The sequence below is a fragment of the Nematostella vectensis genome, chromosome 10 (genome assembly GCF_932526225.1).
Source record: "Nematostella vectensis chromosome 10, jaNemVect1.1, whole genome shotgun sequence".
Classification (NCBI taxonomy): Eukaryota; Metazoa; Cnidaria; class Anthozoa; order Actiniaria; family Edwardsiidae; genus Nematostella; species Nematostella vectensis.
The window spans coordinates 13,609,146-13,629,281 of NC_064043.1; the positions used below are offsets into that span (position 1 = coordinate 13,609,146).

Here is a 20,136-nt window from a genome sequence, read left to right on the forward strand (position 1 = left end):
CAGACAGTTTGAAAACTCGGAAGCGAGGCTGAGCTGCGGCACAGTAAAAGCGCAAAGTGCCTGGTTGAAATTCAGTACTACTGTCTACTCGAAAAACATCCAGCATGAGGGCGAGAGACCTTTCCCGCAGTATATCGGAAAAACGCCGAGTGCTTTCTAGGACGCTTAGCTGGCGAAATACATACGAGCGACTAAATGACGAAGAAGTCATTGATAAGCTCCGCAGGAAACGAACAAACACCGCAAAGATTGAGGAGAGAGAGAACGCTCGAGAAATCGAATTTCAAAAGGGAGATGAAGACTTGTTGACGCCTACCTCAGCTAGCCAACGCCGGCGGTCTGCAATCTGTGATGAGCTTGAGAAAAGAATCTACTGTGAACAAGGCGCGAACCTTCGGAAATTTCGCGAACTCCTTGTGACACAGAGACTGCTAAAAGAGATGCATCTGCTGTGAATCCTAGAGGACAATGCTCGACAATTAATTGTACTCTGTGAGGCTGGTTGATACCGCGGCTGAATGAAAGATGCCAACCGCGCAAATGGCTTTCAACGTAGGACGATTGAAACCTATGATGAAATATGAGAACTTTGAAAAAGAAAAAAATGGATTACCAAAAAAGGAAGGTTATACATCTTTTAGAACTGATTAAAAAAGGTGATAAATTCTACGAGCAATGTTTATTCTCTAAAGTGTTGAATACCATAAGTATTGTTGAAATCGGCTAGAATTATTTAATACTTAGGTGTAGATTGACATAGACAATAGCTGTATATAAGATTGGAACACCCGCTTTGGTTTTACTACGTGCTTCATAATAAAAATTGAATTAAAAAACACTTGCAGTTTTTGTAGTCTTTGTTTGCAAACCAGGAACTTTCTCCCGAGTTTCGTAAGGAAACGGATGTCATTATTCTAATATACAAGGGAAAAAACTATTTTCCTAGTATCATGCGTCTACCACCAAAAGCTCGCCACAGTGAATCAAAACACTAACGAAAGATTACAAAGATCGATGCTTTTTAGGAATCTGACAAGATTGATGACCGCAGGTCTGTGAGAACCGAGTGAGAATGACAAGTGAGACTGGCTTGTCTGGAAGCTTAACGCTAACCATGAAGGTTGCCAAGGCTAAAGGTGCAGTTTGTGTCAAAATCAGAAAAAAATCCTCTCTTTAACATCGGATCGCTATCTCTTAACATTGATGAATCTATAAGAGAAAGAAATATATGCTTATTTACCAATTCAACACACAACAGTAGGGCGCTTTAAAAATAAATTATTATTAAATGGGAAAAACTTAATTCTCTATTTTAATGATGGTCAATGAGTTACTGCTTTCAAGATAAAATGTTTAATGATATGTACGAATAATTAAGTGCGTTTTGTGCACGTTGGCACAACGTCATTGGGATAGTATCAAATAATTACGGATACATAATAACAGCTGCCTAAGGGCAGTACAGTATATGTCATATATTGTTTTTTTTATATTTTCTTTTAAAAGGCCCTCTCACCACTTTAACTGCTCCCCCATCTCCCCTAGACTAGTCGGGGTTCAACAACTGTACTTCAAGACCGTAACAGTGTACTTTATATATATTTTTTTATTCTGAAAGCTCAGAAACGAGTTCAAACAAATTCTGACACGGGAATCGCGGAACTATACACACAGAGTCAATACGATGTCTTGATATGCGAGTCAATAGAATATAAGATTGCCCCCACCCCTCCCCCCCCCAGAACCCACGATAACCTTAACAAGCACAATAAATCAATCTTAATTAAAAGAGTAGACTTAAGTGGCGTTCCAGACATATATCATCACAAGTGGATAAGTAATAATTCTCAATAAACTCATTTTTGATACCTCAGAATAATAGCCAGAATTATCAATAAAAACTGAAAACTGGACCGAAATTTGGCAGATATATAAGTTTGTCATTATTCAGTTTCTATAGCATCCTCGAGAATGTGTTTGGTTTGAGAGCATAAAAGATGTCATGTGTCTTGTCATATATCACATTACCGCTAAAAAGTGCTACATATTCGAGTATACCGCCCTTGTTGCAGCCCACTGTAAACAGTCTGTATCACAGAGCTAACATCTTTTTATTGTGGCGTTTCAAATATAGGAATTGCTTTTTTAAGATGGACAACGTTTTCAAGATCAGTTGCATATTATCTAATATCTAAAACCAAGAAAGTTGAAGGAAAGGCATGCTGAGTTGGATTTAAGACCGCTATACATTTTCGCTGAAGCTAGTTAGGCTAAGTTCAAACGTCATATTATCCATGAGCCGTATTCAATGCAAATGCATGCAAATGAAGATGAAACAATCGGCTTTTTTCATTTGCATGCATTTGCATTGATTACGGCTCTTTCATAATACGATGTTTGAACTTAGTCTTAGAATCACAATCAGTGGCATCTAGTTCACTGGGTGTAGGCGTTTCCAGATAGTGCCCCCAAAAAGCCAGAAAAGTGCTCCCAAAAACACCCAAAAAGTGCTCCAAAATCAAAATAGTGCTCAAATAGTGCTCATTGGCGAAAAGAAAATTACCGTATATTTTTTAAAACCAGAAAACAATTTAGAGATAGATTGTCTTTTATTTAAAATTTAAAAAAAAAGAAAGAATATTGCTTTTATCAAATACATGCATTAGAGTATCTTATAAAACAGGATGAAAAACAGAAAAACATGGCAAACAGATCTTCTAGATAAGGCATTCTATTATTGTAATGAACTCCACAGGCTACCCAATATTTGTGGTTACCAAAGCACAGGCTACCCATTAAAATGTCGAAATCACCAGTCTTACAGTCTTAGCCTAGTAGAGATAATATTATTTGTATTTAAGGAAACAAAAAATGTCTATATAAGACAACAAAATCTAGTAACTTGGGTTAGTTGACTTGTTGACCCCAAAAGTGCTCTCTGATCAAAATAGTGCTCCCAAACCCAAATTGCGCTAAAATAGTGCCAGCACAATCTCGAAAGGCCTAACTGGGTGAGGCTATGCATTGCCACAATACCACACCGGACTTGCCTATAGGTTAATCTCGGGTTCATAAAAAAGAAAAATGATTATAAAAGCGGGGTGCTCAATTATTATTATACGTCTTAGCAGGTGCCATAGCATACTGGAGCAGATGCGTTAGGGTTATTAGAAAAGCAACACAATTATCTGTAAATTTGCGTATAATTTATATCAACTTTATGCGACGCGGCGGTCGTCTTTCGGAAAGTCAAAAAACGTGCTGAGGTGATAGCTGCTAATTTTACTCACAATATATCACAATAAGCTTCCAAGAGACTAGATTTTTTTATCACTTTGCTTTTTGCGAGTTGGAGAAACAATTTAAGACGGGGCTAATAATACAATTTCTCTATACCTGGAGCTCCTTGGGCTCCGCGCGCAGCCTGCGGCCGTGATGGCTCCGTTAGGGACATGGCTATTGCCTTCATATCCTCAATCCCTGCTTTTAATCCCTGTTATTAAAATAACGCAGCGCTTGAAACAAAATTCGAAGATCGACTCAAGTGCCATAAAGAGCCTCTGTGACCCGCCATTGTTGTAGCAAAATACCAATTGTAGATCCAGAAAATATCCACACCCCTCCATTGAGGGGATTGGAAATTCCGGGGGGGTGGGGGGTTCAGACGCCCAGGAGTTTCCAGAGGGGAAGGGGGGGGGGGGGGGTAAAATGGCTTTTTTCCTTAACAGTTACTGTATTTATCTTTCTCCACCTCCGACCCTCTCAATAGGGGGGGGGGGGGGATATGGATATTTTCTGGAACTACACATTGTGAGAAAGGTCTATATCAGTCGGCTGTAAATATGGCATTGAGACTGTTTCAAGTGTTTTTTTTTTTGTACTTCTTCTAATATTGGTCGAAAATAATGAACAAGATGTGGCTGACAAAGATTCTATAAACTAATTTGTAAACAATGAGGCGCGTGCATCAAAGAACATTTACCTTTCTCAATCTTTCGTATTGAGTAAATAGAAAAATATGCCACTCCACATTGCTTGAAATGACTTAGACTTCAAACAGTCGCCGCTGTGTCTAAGGTTGGCTCGATATAGCGGCGACGGCTTGGAGAAATGACCTAGCTCATTCGCAAACGTATAGTACTAGCGCTGTTTACGCCGAGAAATTTTTAGTAAACTTGCAGAAATTCGTATTCACTACAATTTTGCAGGTCGCCATTTTTAAAAAAAAGGCCCAAGGGGGGCCCCCCAAGTAACGTTTTAGAACATCACACTTGCACCTGCTTGCCCCAGGTTCTTTTATAGATAGATGCCTCACTATGGTAATGTATGGCATCGCCCTAAACAGAAACAAAATAAATAAAAGCTATTTACAAATACTGTTTACAGCAAAACCTTTGACGCAACTATTTACAATAACAATCCTACAATCCTTTTAGGCCATTTTTTTAAAAAAAGCGACAGCTATCAGTCTTTCCATTAACTTGTGTCTAGATTTCCTCATAACACGTTTTTTTCAGACAGAAGAGGAAGCGCGTGAAACAGGAGCACGAGGACAGCTTTCAACAATAACACGTGCAAGAGAAGGCCACAGGAAGACAACGAGCATGGAAGGCGAGTATTCCCAGGCCCAGGCTCAGGCGCGTACACAGGAGGGTGCGCGCGCACTTGCCCTTGGCGGCCAAAAATGCTATGCTTTTTCTGCTCCCCCTCCCCAGCCAATTCTGGGTACGCGCCTGATACCAGTTAAACAACATTGCTTAGCTAGAATATGTTCTTCGTGGGTTGAAATCAAAATTCAATTATCAAAATTATTACGGTCGTTCCCTAGGGTCGAAGAGACACAGCGGAAATACGTTTTCGAGCGCACGATTAATAAATGTTATGGTCAGCGAAGTATCCCAGAAGAAATAACAACAATGTCGGACGTCCAAAGCCTGACAGGCTTTTAATAAATATCAGATTAAATAAAATTCCCTGAATAAAAAAAACAGCAAAAAAGTTTATTGTGTTATGGCTTATACCCTCCAGATTGATATATAGTAGGAAGGTTAAGGATAAAACTTACGATCCGTCTCAAATAATTAATTGAATACAGAGCTTCAAGTTCGTGGATAACTCCCGATTATCGTACTCTCTTGTTGCCTTACGTAAACCCCCAAGGCTCAGAAAAAGCACGCAATACTCAGACTTTATTTTTGGATATCGGGTACATTATTAAATTTTCTACAAAATATGAGTTGCAGTAAAAAAAAAAAATGACGCTTGCAGTGGTATAAACGTCGATGGCGCCAAAGTCGGTGCCCTCGTCAAAAGCTTGGTGGTTCCAGCCTCGATAGCTTTCGCTACTTGCCGTGTTGCCTCACGTAAACCCAAGGCTCAGAAAAAGTACACAATACTCAGACTTCATATTAAGATATCGTGTAGATTATAACATTTTTTTTTTACAAAATATGACTTGCGCAGAAAAAAATATGCTTGCACTCCGTGTAGAAATCGTGCGCTGAATTTTGCCCACGCGAAGCCCGGCTGAGTCTAAGCAAAGAGTAATTATGCTGACAAGGGCGTTGGGAACAGAGGTTGTTTGGTAAATTGATTTAGAAATGACAGCCAGCGAAACTCCACTCTGATTTGGTCGAATTGTGCCTTGTTTTGCGACGCAGCACGTTTCGTATATCGTGTCGGGGACTGTTCGCGCGCTACGGGGAAGTAGCTCGGATTATGCAACGTAACTTGAGCGGGTGGTATCTACCAAACACGGAGAGCGCGTCGCAAAACAGAGGGGAGGGGAGAAAACTCAGCAACCCGGTGAAATCCCAGTCGAATGGCTTCAAACTCGGTCGAGTAAGAACGACACAACAAGTGAGTCATTGCGAGTCATTTTATTCATAAATACACAATTTTGAAGATTTAGAATTTTGACCGTATCGTCAAAATACATATAATGAGCTTGGGCTGCCTGTGATTTATCTTGTTGGGCTGGAATACCTGTGGCTGGCAATATGGCGGCAAAGACAAAATGAGCACATCGGTGAATGACAAGCTCCGTTTTCTCGCATTTAAAGGGGCTTTCATCCTATGCGAACATGTCGTCCGTGAAACAGACGGAAACTGTGTAAAGATATCATATTTTCGCTATAATGCTCCTGGAAAAACATTCTCAAAGTCGAAAGAAAGGTTTATCTCTCTTGGACTACCGAGGGAAGCGCGCGTTAGAATTTTGAGATTTGAGAAAGTCCTGGAACGATCGACTGGGCTTATTCAGCCTGCTCTCTTAGTGGAACATCAAAGCAACTCACGGACGTTCAATTATTCTTGTTTTTTCCTGGTGAATTCACTTTCATTTGTTGATGCTGGAAGTTTCAGTCAAAGTTATTGCCTCCCTGCAGAGGTAGATATTTGTAATGGCCCAACTATTTTCTGGATTCATAAAGACACTGCTCATTTTGGTTCATCAACTCGACTTGAATTCAAGACTGCCACTTATAAGCTGGGTTCCTATACCAAGATTAAAATCCTGTGGTGCGGAGTTATTGACAATAGTTTTCTTGCTATGGGGGTAGGCAGGAATGATAGCCTGAATACAATAGAATGGATATCCATTGATTCTTGCACGGGTGTCATTGAGGGTGATGTCTATGTTCCTTATGCATATGCACCAGTAGTTAAGTGCTGTACTGTTATAGATGGAGGTTTAACTAGTACAGGTGGATGCAGTGTTGTGATTGGTACGTCGATGGGTCAGCTGATCGAATTCAACCAAGGAAGACTTGTCAACTATTGCCAGCTTCCTTTCCAGGATCCATGTCAAATTACCATAGTTGAGGTAAAGGAAGGTAAAAATTAGCATGATGTTCATATTAACATTATTCATGTTAATGATGTAAGATAGGTTGGGGATGGAGCTCCTACTGTAGGGATTTTTTATGGTTAATATAAGAGCACAGTGATATTACAGGCTTCGGAATACTGGGGGGGAGGGGGGGAATAGAGAAACATTAAGAAGACTAGGGGGGCACAGCTACACTTGTTATTTCCTTATAAATTTAGAAAAAAAAACTATTGAAGGGCTTAGGTTTCTGCAGCCCCTTTATGGGCAGTATGGCACTGGACTTTGTTTTTTCCATTCTTCAAGAGCGATGGAGAGAAAGGGACTTGAGGGTTAGAGCTGATGGCCACTTTTATGCAAATCTCCAGGGAGGCCTGGCTAAAGCAGTTGCCAGACTCTGTAGTACCTGTGCCTCTTAGAGTTGAGTGCTTTTTATTCAAGGGCAATTTGATTTCCCTCTCCCCCAACACACATACAAAAAGAATTGATCTAAGTCATAAGGTGGCTGCCTGTACTCTTTTATGCGCTTGACACAACCATCTTGTATCTGCGCCATGTTGTATTAGCTCAACAGATTTCTTTGATTTATTTATGTATTCCTGAGAAGTTACACCTATTTTCAAATGTATGCAGAATCCCGGGTTTCCAATGTCTGTCATTCGACATAGTCATTTGACAAGGCTGATACTTCGTGGATGTAAAAGCATTCTCTTGGTAGAGACAGTTTGCCAATCAATTTCCTTAAATCACATTACATAAAGTATATTCCTAAACTCATCTTTGAACATGATCCAGCTGCTAAAACCATTAAAACTTTTAGCGAAGATCTGTGCTGGAGAGTAATTTTCCATCAATATTTACAAGACTTATCTGCTGAAGACACTTGCAGAGCACTCTTTGTTGGGAAATAATTGAAAGGAAAATTGAAACAATGGAAACCTGGGATTCTGCATACATTTGGAAATAGGTGTAAGGGATGCAATTCAACAAATAATCATGCCTAGATGCACCCTGTCTTTGTAATTTTTCAGCAGCCCCTGTTTCTTGTAGTTAAGTGGACTGCTGTGTGTATTATGATTACAGGTTGACTGTTATCTATGGTTTCTTGTTGAATCTGATCGCAAGAAAGCTTGTGTTGCTTGTTTTCATCAGAAAAAGGTACGTAATAAGTGGAGCAGGTCACATTCATCTTTCATGGGTGGGAGGCAGGGGGATAGGGTTGGTCTAACAACCGGGGGGTGGGGGGTGGGGGGGGGAGGGGGCTGGGGAGTTGTGGACTGGCTGAATCCAAGGGATTGGGTTGGGTGGGAGTGAGAATGAGGAGATAACTTTCCTGGATAAGTGAAGTTGAAAACACTTCCTTGTTTGCTAGACCTTAAGATATGTATATTTACACCCAAGGGTACACGGAGGTGCTTTTACAGCAGTACCAGTAAAACCATGAAAATGGTTTTACTGGTAGAAATATGTATGGAATGTTTGTTCCGACCACCAGGACTAAAAAAGAAATTTTTTTATCTGAGCCTTGGCATGTCAGGCCCGTATCCAGGGGGGTGCAGGGGGTGCACCCCCCCCCCCCAACAGCCGTCGAAAGTCCACTTTTGGTTCTCAATAGACGTGCTAATTGTAGACAAAACTAAAAATCATAAGCTAGATCACTCTGGTATGTAGCCAAATCCGACAATAAAGGCCCGGTGGAGATACTGCAAATCATAAAAAGTGACTTTTTGTTCTTTTGGAGGTGGTTAGATTTTCATCAGAGAACTCCCTCCCCCCACGGAAATATTAGGTCCACTTTTTCGGATTTTGCACCCCCCCAAGAAAAATCCTGGATACGGGCCTGCATGTTCTTAAAATCTGGGGAAATCTCAGGCTGGAAGTTCTTATAAAAAGGTTCCAATAAAAAAAGAGTGTATTCAAACAGTCAATTAGAAACATGTCTTAACAAGCCTCGGTGTCTGAATTCTCAGGTCTGATTTGTCAGAAGACAACGTTCCACCCATATTTTAGGTGTTTTACTGGTTGTGCTGTAAACCTCAAAACAACTAAAATCTTTATTCGGTCTAGTTAATTTTGTTCTCCTTGCCTGAAAGATGATATATTCCCCAACATTGATAAAGGAAGAGGGTATTTCCAAAATGGCAATAAGAATAACTGTGGACGAATAAGTCTTAATGTTTTTGACCCCTGTTAATGTTGAACACAAAAAGAGCCTAATTTTCCTTTCAAATCTAACATACTTTTCTTGTGTATTAGACTTTTCCAGAATGGGAGGATGTACGGTTTGGATTAGTGGATGATTTCCTTGGGGCAGGGACTGAGCAAGTGTTACTGGTCCATCATTCTTCCTCTGACTCCGATCAGCCTTTTCTTAAATCCTTTACCTTGACTGATCTAAATGGCTTAACTGTCTCTTCAGCAAAAGCAAGTATCACAATTGATTTTTTTGTTGTTGCTTATCTTTAGATTCTTATTAAACAGCAATATTCTGCAGTAATTGAGACGCAAATGGGTTCTTTATTTTCTCTTTTTATTCAAATCTACAGGAAGTGAGAGAGCTTTCTATTGAAAGTGTCTCTAATTCAGATGCACTACAACAGACTGTCCAAGCTTTGCAATGCCAATTACAGGTGATATATTTAAAAACAAACATGCTGTGGAAAAAGCAGGTGCATACTCAGGATTGACTGAGGGATGGGGGGGGGGAGATCATAGGTGTCATATGGGAAAAGATTAGTATTTGGCAATCCTTAAAATGAAATAAATGCACTGTTTAATCTTGATAAATAACAGTTATAAAAACAAAATTTAAATCCCAGGCCTGCAATGCTAAGGTAACAGAACTCCGAATGGAGCTGAAAGACAAGCAAGCTTTTATTTGTCAAACTTGCAAGAGACTTCACCAAATGACTTCACCCAACTTGAAAACTAGTGGAATTGTGAAAGTAAGAACAGATGTTGAGTAGAAAGTTAAGTAGCTCTGACTTTTTTAGAATATTTGAAACAAAAAACAACAAGCATTGATATTTGGACATATTTTTTTTTGGTTTCAGTCTTCAGGCATGATCTGTTATCTGGAAGGTGTAACTGGGAAAGGTAAGTGTACAGTCAGTCAGGGGCAAAATCCAAGGTTTCGAAAGGAAAGGTCACTGTTGTCTAGTGTTTGGATAGAGGAAATATGAGAGGCATGTCATCCCTTTCAAAGGTCACCACTTACCATCCTACTGTCATTAAAATATACTATCCAGTAGCTTTTTATTGGCCCATATCTTACTGATATATAGTGTGCCCACCCCCTCTCCCCTATATCTTGGGATAGCATATGAGTATTGTCATTTATCATCACTTGTATTTTTTCCTATATCAGATCAGCATGATTCCTCCAAATCTCAACTTGAGCGTCCATCTGTGGGTAGTATTTGGCAAAGAGTTCTTGACGACTGCTGGATAGTTGGTTTGGAGATCCATAATATAAGTAAAAGGTATTGCTATGTGTCTTTATAGCTCAGGGTATTTTTTAAAGCAATTATTTACTTGGTTAGTAGTTTTGGGTTTGACATTCTTTAAATAAGGGTTTTAAGTAAGGGACCACAGTTTTTTATACTGTTTTTAATATTAGGAGGAATACACATAGTTTGGAATCAACATGAAACATTCCTTTCACAATAAAGTAAAGCAGCACATAGTTGTTTCACTGACTTTGAGAATTAACCCTTTGTTAGACCACAAAGACACCTCCTCAAATGGGCTCATTATCCATTGTCTTCTGAAAAATATTCAACCTAAAACTCCAACCTGTCTTGGTTTATTTTCCTGTTGATGTTTCCACACCACCAACATGAGCCATCTAGATTTAGTAAAGCTTGTGTGTAGCCTTTCTAGTGATACAAGCCTACCTACAAGCTTGACTTTTTTTTTCCTTTCTTAGTGTCATGTCAGACGTAGCATTGTCTTTAGTGGGTTGTAGACCTGGGTATATGGTGTCTAACTCAAAAAGTCTGTTGGGCAAAACACACTCCCTACTGAACTTAGTAGACAACAGCCCTATTCAAAATAAAGAAGAAAGCGTGATCCCACTCCTCAAGAAAAGGCGAGTTGATACAACAGCTCAAGAATCTGTGTTACCAGGGAAACTAGAAGCTGGGCCTACGTTACCAGGGAAACAAAAAGATGGACCTATGTTTCTATGGAAACAGGAAGGTAAAGAGTCCTTGTTACCATGGAAACAAAAATGTGGAGAATCCCTGTTACCAGGTCAACAAGCAGATATTGTCACCGTGGCTACATTACCTCAGTTCACCCTTGGGAATAGGTATGCTTGCTCTGTTGTGCTGTCTTGGAGATATGACTTCAGCGAACTTGAGGGGGAGAGAGATGCGATGTGTTGTGGATATGTTACTTTAATGGCTGAAGATGTCCTTAATGGAAAGTATGGTATGCACGAAGAGACAGAATGCACTGCAGCAAAGAGAAACTGGATGGCCGTTAAAGCAGTTTCTTTGGAAACAAGTGTAAGTAAAATAAAGCTTCTAACTTCTGGAATACTTAAGTCCCAATGTGAAGATCTGCCAAATGCACACACAGGTGTAGCTAAGAATTGCTGAGACAGGCGTACAGGCATTTCTCTAAACAGATGGAAAGTATTGGAAAAGTCAACATCACCATTTATACACTATTACCATTTAAAAAAAATTGTTTATAAAACGTGAATTTTAAACTCGCGTTTCCCTTAGTCGGATATAATTAGTAATTGGTAAGACTATAATTGATTTATAACATCAGCGTTCCATCCTTTTAGTTAGTTCTCAGCAGCAACCTTACCTCCTTGCTACACATCACCACAATGCTGCGGGGTGGCCTCGGCCTTGTGTCAGGAGCCGTCAGTGACTGTTTACGTGATTCAGATCAGTGCCTCCTGTATGCTGATAATGTCAGCGGACCTATGAAGGGTGTCGCCATGGTAATAAGTGCGAGCCGTAGAGAAGCTCAGGTCAAGCTTTATACAAGGTATAGAGACATATTATTTTGTGGAATGCAGGGAAAGATAATTTGGCGAGCACCCGTATCAACTATCAGGTCCGTAATGCATATAGGCTGGATTTTTGGGTTGCGTGGGGAGGGCAGGGGGGGGGGCGTCTTTTGTGAGGCTTCCCTTTTTAAAAGTTCAAATAGATACTCTAGTCTATAGAAGCCAGTCGCTTTGCCGCGAAGGCTATTCTCAGGTTGCATTAGCCTTGGCCGCCCTCCTCCCAAACGAGAATTGAATATTTTGGTTTAAACCAACCGATGCCTGTACATTTTCATAGTGTTGCCACAAAAGGACTACGTAAAGCCTCGAAATTGATTGTCTCAAGGAGATTTGACAAACTTGCTCATAATTCCAAAAGAATTTCTCGTTTGTGTTGATTATTGATGATGTAGATGATTGTTACGCGCTCTGTTCTTTGTTTTTTATGTTAATTATCGTTACGCGCTCTGCTCTTTGTTTCCATGTTGATGTTTGTTACGCGCTCTGTTCTTTGTTTCCATGTTGCTGATTGTTACGCGCTCTGTTCTTTGTTTCCATGTTGCTGATTGTTACGCGCTCTGCTCTTTGTTCCCATGTTGGTGATTGTTACGCGCTCTTTTCTTTGTTTCCAAGTTGCTGATTGTTACGCGCTCTGTTCTTTGTTTCCATGTTGCTGATTGTTACGCGCTCTGTTCTTTGTTTCCATGTTGATGTTTGTTACGCGCTCTGTTCTTTGTTTCCATGTTGGTGATTGTTACGCGCTCTGTTCTTTGTTTCCAAGTTGATGATTGTTACGCGCTCTGCTCTTTGTTTCCATGTTGATGATTGTTACGCGCTCTGCTCTTTGTTGCCATGTTGATGATTGTTACGCACTCTGTTCTTTGTTTTCATGTTAATTATTGTTACGCGTTCTGCTCTTTGTTCCCATGTTGATGATTGTTACGCGCTCTGTTCTTTGTTTCCAAGTTGATGATTGTTACGCGCTCTGCTCTTTGTTTCCATGTTGATGATTGTTACGCGCTCTGCTCTTTGTTGCCATGTTGATGATTGTTACGCACTCTGTTCTTTGTTTTCATGTTAATTATTGTTACGCGCTCTGCTCTTTGTTCCCATGTTGATGATTGTTACGCACTCTGTTCTTTGTTTCCATGTTGATGTTTGTTACGCGCTCTGTTCTTTGTTTCCATGTTGCTGATTGTTACGCGCTCTGTTCTTTGTTTTCATGTTAATTATTGTTACGCGCTCTGCTCTTTGTTCCCATGTTGATGATTGTTACGCACTCTGTTCTTTGTTTTCATGTTAATTATTGTTACGCGCTCTGTTCTTTGTTTCCGTGTTGATGATTGTTACTCGATCTGTTCTTTGTTTCCATGCTGATGATTGTTACGCGCTCTGTTCTTTGTTTCCATGTTGATGATTGTTACGCGATCTGTTCTTTGTTTCCATGTTGCTGATTGTTACGCGCTCTGTTCTTTGTTTCCATGTTGATGATTGTTACGCGATCTGTTCTTTGTTTCCATGTTGCTGATTGTTACGCGCTCTGTTCTTTGTTTCCATGTTGATGATTGTTACGCACTCTGTTCTTTGTTTTCATGTTAATTATTGTTACGCGCTCTGCTCTTTGTTTCCATGTTGATGATTGTTACGCGCTCTGTTCTTTGTTTCCATGTTGATGATTGTTACGCACTCTGTTCTTTGTTTTCATGTTAATTATTGTTACGCGATCTGTTCTTTGTTTCCATGCTGATGATTGTTACGCGCTCTGTTCTTTGTTTCCATGTTGATGATTGTTACGCGATCTGTTCTTTGTTTCCATGTTGCTGATTGTTACGCGCTCTGTTCTTTGTTTCCATGTTGATGATTGTTACGCGCTCTGTTCTTTGTTTTCATGTTAATTATTGTTACGCGCTCTGCTCTTTGTTTCCATGTTGATGATTGTTACGCACTCTGTTCTTTGTTTTCATGTTAATTATTGTTACGCGATCTGTTCTTTGTTTCCATGTTGCTGATTGTTACGCGCTCTGTTCTTTGTTTCCATGTTGATGATTGTTACGCACTCTGTTCTTTGTTTTCATGTTAATTATTGTTACGCGCTCTGTTCTTTGTTTCCATGTTGCTGATTGTTACGCGCTCTGTTCTTTGTTTCCATGTTGATGATTGTTACGCGATCTGTTCTTTGTTTCCATGTTGCTGATTGTTACGCGCTCTGTTCTTTGTTTCCATGTTGATGATTGTTACGCACTCTGTTCTTTTTTTTCATGTTAATTATTGTTACGCGCTCTGCTCTTTGTTTCCATGTTGATGATTGTTACGCGCTCTGTTCTTTGTTTCCATGTTGATGATTGTTACGCACTCTGTTCTTTGTTTTCATGTTAATTATTGTTACGCGATCTGCTCTTTGTTGCCATGTTGATGGCTGTTACGAACTCTGTTCTTTGTTTCCGTGTTGATGATTGTTACGCGCTCTGCTCTTTGTTTCCATGTTGATGATTGTTACGCGCTCTGCTCTTTGTTTTCATGTTGATGATTGTTACGCGCTCTGCTCTTTGTTGCCATGTTGATGATTGTTACACACTCTGTTCTTTGTTTTCATGTTAATTATTGTTACGCGCTCTGTTCTTTGTTCCCATGTTGATGTTTGTTACGCGCTCTGTTCTTTGTTTCCATGTTGATGTTTGTTACGCGCTCTGTTCTTTGTTTCCATGTTGATGATTGTTACGCGCTCTGTTCTTTGTTTCCATGTTGATGATTGTTACGCACTCTGTTCTTTGTTTTCATGTTGCTGATTGTTACGCGCTCTGTTCTTTGTTTCCATGTTGATGATTGTTACGCACTCTGTTCTTTGTTTTCATGTTAATTATTGTTACGCGCTTTGTTCTTTGTTTCCATGTTGCTGATTGTTACGCACTCTGTTCTTTGTTCCATGTTGATGATTGTTACGTGCTCTGTTCTATGTTTCCATGTTAATTATTGTTATGCGCTCTGCTCTTTGTTTCCATGTTGATGTTTGTTACGCGCTCTGTTCTTTGTTTCCATGTTGCTGATTGTTACGCGCTCTGCTCTTTGTTTCCATGTTGCTGATTGTTACGCGCTCTATTCTTTGTTTCCATGTTAATTATTGTTACGCGCTCTGTTCTTTGTTTCCATGTTGATGGCTGTTACGAACTCTGTTCTTTGTTTCCGTGTTGATGATTGTTACGCGCTCTGCTCTTTGTTTCCATGTTGATGATTGTTACGCGCTCTGCTCTTTGTTTTCATGTTGATGATTGTTACGCGCTCTGCTCTTTGTTGCCATGTTGATGATTGTTACACACTCTGTTCTTTGTTTTCATGTTAATTATTGTTACGCGCTCTGTTCTTTGTTCCCATGTTGATGTTTGTTACGCGCTCTGTTCTTTGTTTCCATGTTGATGTTTGTTACGCGCTCTGTTCTTTGTTTCCATGTTGCTGATTGTTACGCGCTCTGTTCTTTGTTTCCATGTTGATGATTGTTACGCGATCTGTTCTTTGTTTCCATGTTGCTGATTGTTACGCGCTCTGTTCTTTGTTTCCATGTTGATGATTGTTACGCACTCTGTTCTTTGTTTTCATGTTAATTATTGTTACGCGCTCTGTTCTTTGTTTCCATGTTGATGTTTGTTACGCGCTCTGTTCTTTGTTTCCACGTTGATGTTTGTTACGCACTCTGTTCTTTGTTTTCATGTTAATTATTGTTACGCGCTCTGCTCTTTGTTTCCATGTTGATGTTTGTTACGCGCTCTGTTCTTTGTTTCCATGTTGCTGATTGTTACGCGCTCTGCTCTTTGTTTCCATGTTGCTGATTGTTACGCGCTCTATTCTTTGTTTCCATGTTGATGGCTGTTACGAACTCTGTTCTTTGTTTCCATGTTGCTGATTGTTACGCGCTCTGTTCTTTGTTTCCATGTTGATGATTGTTACGCACTCTGTTCTTTGTTTTCATGTTGCTGATTGTTACGCGCTCTGTTCTTTGTTCCCATGTTGATGATTGTTACGCGATCTGTTCTTTGTTTCCATGTTGGTGATTGTTACGCGCTCTGTTCTTTGTTTCCATGTTGATGGCTGTTACGAACTCTGTTCTTTGTTTCCATGTTGCTGATTGTTACGCGCTCTGTTCTTTGTTTCCATGTTGACGATTGTTACGCACTCTGTTCTTTGTTTTCATGTTGCTGATTGTTACGCGCTCTGTTCTTTGTTCCCATGTTGATGATTGTTACGCGATCTGTTCTTTGTTTCCATTTTGCTGATTGTTACGCACTCTGCTCTTTGTTTCCATGTTGATGATTGTTACGCACTCTGTTCTTTGTTTGCATGTTGATGATTGTTACGAACTCTGTTCTTTGTTTTCATGTTAATTATTGTTACGCACTCTGTTCTTTGTTTCCATGTTGATGATTGTTACGCACTCTGTTCTTTGTTTTCATGTTGCTGATTGTTACGCACTCTGTTCTTTGTTTTCATGTTAATTATTGTTACGCACTCTGTTCTTTGTTTCCATGTTGATGATTGTTACGCACTCTGTTCTTTGTTTCCATGTTGATGATTGTTACGCGCTCTGTTCTTTGTTTCCATGTTGCTGATTGTTACGCACTCTGTTCTTTGTTTTCATGTTAATTATTGTTACGCACTCTGTTCTTTGTTTCCATGTTGATGATTGTTACGCACTCTGTTCTTTGTTTTCATGTTGCTGATTGTTACGCACTCTGCTCTTTGTTTCCATGTTGATGATTGTTACGCGCTCTGTTCTTTGTTTCCATGTTGCTGATTGTTACGCACTCTGTTCTTTGTTTTCATGTTAATTATTGTTACGCGCTCTGTTCTTTGTTCCCATGTTGATGATTGTTACGCGATCTGTTCTTTGTTTCCATGTTGCTGATTGTTACGCACTCTGCTCTTTGTTTCCATGTTGATGATTGTTACGCGCTCTGCTCTTTGTTTCCATGTTAATTATTGTTACGCGCTCTGTTCTTTGTTTCCATGTTGCTGATTGTTACGAACTCTGTTCTTTGTTTCCATGTTGATGATTGTTACGCGCTCTGTTCTTTGTTTCCATGTTGATGATTGTTACGCACTCTGTTCTTTGTTTCCATGTTGATGATTGTTACGCACTCTGCTCTTTGTTTCCATGTTGATGATTGTTACGCACTCTGTTCTTTGTTTCCATGTTAATTATTGTTACGCGCTCTGTTCTTTGTTTCCATGTTGCTGATTGTTACGAACTCTGTTCTTTGTTTCCATGTTGATGATTGTTACGCGCTCTGTTCTTTGTTTCCATGTTGATGATTGTTACGCACTCTGTTCTTTGTTTTCATGTTGCTGATTGTTACGCGCTCTGTTCTTTGTTTCCATGTTGATGTTTGTTACGCGCTCTGTTCTTTGTTTCCATGTTGCTGATTGTTACGCGCTCTGCTCTTTGTTTCCATGTTGCTGATTGTTACGCGCTCTATTCTTTGTTTCCATGTTAATTATTGTTACGCACTCTGTTCTTTGTTTCCATGTTGATGATTGTTACGCACTCTGTTCTTTGTTTTCATGTTGCTGATTGTTACGCACTCTGTTCTTTGTTTCCATGTTGATGATTGTTACGCGCTCTGCTCTTTGTTTCCATGTTGATGATTGTTACGCGCTCTATTCTTTGTTTCCATGTTAATTATTGTTACGCACTCTGTTCTTTGTTTCCATGTTGATGATTGTTACGCACTCTGTTCTTTGTTTTCATGTTGCTGATTGTTACGCACTCTGTTCTTTGTTTCCATGTTGATGATTGTTACGCGCTCTGCTCTTTGTTTCCATGTTGATGATTGTTACGCGATCTGTTCTTTGTTTCCATGTTGATGTTTGTTACGCGCTCTGTTCTTTGTTTCCATGTTGCTGATTGTTACGCGCTCTGCTCTTTGTTTCCATGTTGATGATTGTTACGCACTCTGTTCTTTGTTTCCATGTTAATTATTGTTACGCGCTCTGTTCTTTGTTTCCATGTTGATGATTGTTACGCACTCTGTTCTTTGTTTCCATGTTAATTATTGTTACGCGCTCTGTTCTTTGTTTCCATGTTGCTGATTGTTACGCGCTCTGCTCTTTGTTTCCATGTTGATGATTGTTACGCGCTCTGTTCTTTGTTTCCATGTTAATTATTGTTACGCGCTCTGTTCTTTGTTTCCATGTTGATGGCTGTTACGAACTCTGTTCTTTGTTTCCATGTTGATGATTGTTACGCGCTCTGCTCTTTGTTTCCATGTTGATGATTGTTACGCGATCTGTTCTTTGTTTCCATGTTTATTATTGTTACCCGCTCTGTTCTTTGTTCCCATGTTGATGTTTGTTACGCGCTCTGTTCTTTGTTTCCATGTTGATGATTGTTACGCACTCTGTTCTTTGTTTCCATGTTGATGATTGTTACGCGCTCTGTTCTTTGTTTCCATGTTGGTGATTGTTACGCGCTCTGTTCTTTTTTTCCATGTTGATTATTTTTACGCACTCTGTTCTTTGTTTCCATGTTGATGTTTGTTACGCGCTCTGTTCTTTGTTTACATGTTGCTGATTGTTACGCGCTCTGCTGTTTGTTTCCATGTTGATGATTGTTACGCACTCTGTTCTTTGTTTTTTATGTTAATTATCGTTACGCGCTCTGCTCTTTGTTTCCATGTTGATGATTGTTACGCGCTCTGTTCTTTTTTTCCATGTTGGTGATTGTTACGCGCTCTGTTCTTTTTTTCCATGTTGGTGATTGTTACGCGCTCTGCTCTTTGTTTCCGTGTTGATGATTGTTACGCGATCTGTTCTTTGTTTCCATGTTTATTATTGTTACGCGCTCTGTTCTTTGTTTCCATGTTGATGGCTGTTACGAACTCTGTTCTTTGTTTGCATGTTGATGATTGTTACGCACTCTGTTCTTTGTTTGCGTGTTGATAATTGTTACGAACTCTGTTCTTTGTTTGCGTGTTGATGATTGTTACGAACTCTGTTCTTTGTTTGCGTGTTGATGATTGTTACGCGCTCTGTTATTTTTCAAAATTTCAAAATATCTGAGAGTTGTTGGTCCTATGCTGTGATCTTTTAATATACAGATAATAATGTTCTATATCACTTCGGTTTTTTTTTTCAATTACCGTAACGTTTTAAAATAATAGTAATAAAAAAAAAACTATTGCATTGTTTGAGACGTGTTAATTTCATCCAACAGAACCACAAGCCAAGTATACTTGGTTCTCCATCGATTACGTAACATCCTGGCTGATGACGTCACCATTAATCTAGACTCCTGATAAAGAAGCTAATCTACCACACCATCCCACATGGTGTAGCATTTGACACGCCGATACCACAGCCTCACACATGGTACAGCATTTGACACACCGCTACCACACCCTCACACATGGTGCAGCATTTGGCACACCGCTACCACACCCTCACACATTGTGTAGCATTTGACACACTGTACCAAACTCCCCCACATGGTACAGCATTTGACACACCTCTACCTGTCTCTTATTATTCTGGTAGCGCTGGTACAGATCACAACATATATGGAACAACCTAATGTTTGTAGCTAGAATCGGACCATCTCCGCGGAAATAAGAATCGTTGTCATTCTATAACAGCTGAATAGCTCTATATAAAAACACCAACAAAGCTACTGAATTTGGGAATCGAGTGAATGTGTTTCTTTTGTTTGCTGATGCGTCGTCGCTATGTACGAGTCTTCCAACAGAGAGGTATAATAAACTAGGATGTATGTAGTTTTTTTTTTATCATAATTTTTCGTGCATGTGCACACGGCTTCAACGTCTACCATTTATATTACGAATTACATGGATACACGTGCATTTGTTTAATCTACCTATCCATTCTGTACAGATTTATATATAGTACAATTGTATACTTTTGTTATGTCTTTACTCTGTATAATAAAAAAAAAATGTTTTTTTTTGTTCAATATAATTTGGTCGTTTGGACAAATACACCCCAGTCAAGAGTATTTTTTCTGATGATATTCAACAAATGTTCCAACATTGTATTAGTTTTCGTATTTGATGATAGTGGACTAGTCCGTTTTTTCCCTATCGTTTCCCTTCCACAGTGGACTGGGGCTCGTTTCTCAAAACACCCGAGAATTCTCGGGCCCGAAAACGATTTATTCCTTAAATTTGAAAAGCTGGCTAATTTCTATAAAATTTATGGTATCTAAATGTGTTGAAATATCGTCAAACATCGTATTTTACCACAAAGATTCATGTAAAGGATGATTCTCTTTATAGATTTATAGATTTTGATCTTTCCCGAA

The 20,136-nt window shown here is 39.5% G+C and overlaps 1 protein-coding gene and 1 long non-coding RNA gene across 2 annotated transcripts; one reads left to right on the forward strand and one right to left on the reverse strand.

Moving 5' to 3' along the window:
- The first annotated feature begins 5,597 nt into the window (after positions 1-5,597).
- LOC116614317 (Fanconi anemia group B protein) lies at positions 5,598-19,793 on the forward strand. The gene is made up of 10 exons (XM_048733568.1): positions 5,598-6,823; positions 7,910-7,984; positions 9,083-9,250; positions 9,373-9,456; positions 9,646-9,771; positions 9,880-9,922; positions 10,194-10,308; positions 10,755-11,337; positions 11,625-11,833; positions 19,036-19,793. The coding sequence occupies exons 1-10, from the start codon at positions 6,017-6,019 to the stop codon at positions 19,115-19,117; spliced, it is 2,292 nt and encodes a 763-aa protein (XP_048589525.1). The 5' UTR covers positions 5,598-6,016; the 3' UTR covers positions 19,118-19,793.
- Positions 11,306-11,788, reverse strand: LOC116614321. Its single transcript, XR_004294466.2, has 2 exons — positions 11,648-11,788; positions 11,306-11,451 (listed from the first exon to the last, which is right to left on the reverse strand). It is a non-coding gene; the product is annotated as an uncharacterized LOC116614321 (long non-coding RNA).
- Positions 19,794-20,136: the final 343 nt, after the last annotated feature.

Bases quoted from the DNA above. Each gene is read 5' to 3' on its own strand.
- LOC116614317 (XM_048733568.1), top strand. From the start codon at position 6,017: ATGAGCACATCGGTGAATGACAAGCTCCGTTTTCTCGCATTTAAAGGG. The intron at 6,824-7,909 runs GTAAAGGAAGGT...TTATGATTACAG, and splicing joins GTCAAATTACCATAGTTGAG to GTTGACTGTTATCTATGGTT. The intron at 9,251-9,372 runs GCAAGTATCACA...TCAAATCTACAG, and splicing joins TAACTGTCTCTTCAGCAAAA to GAAGTGAGAGAGCTTTCTAT.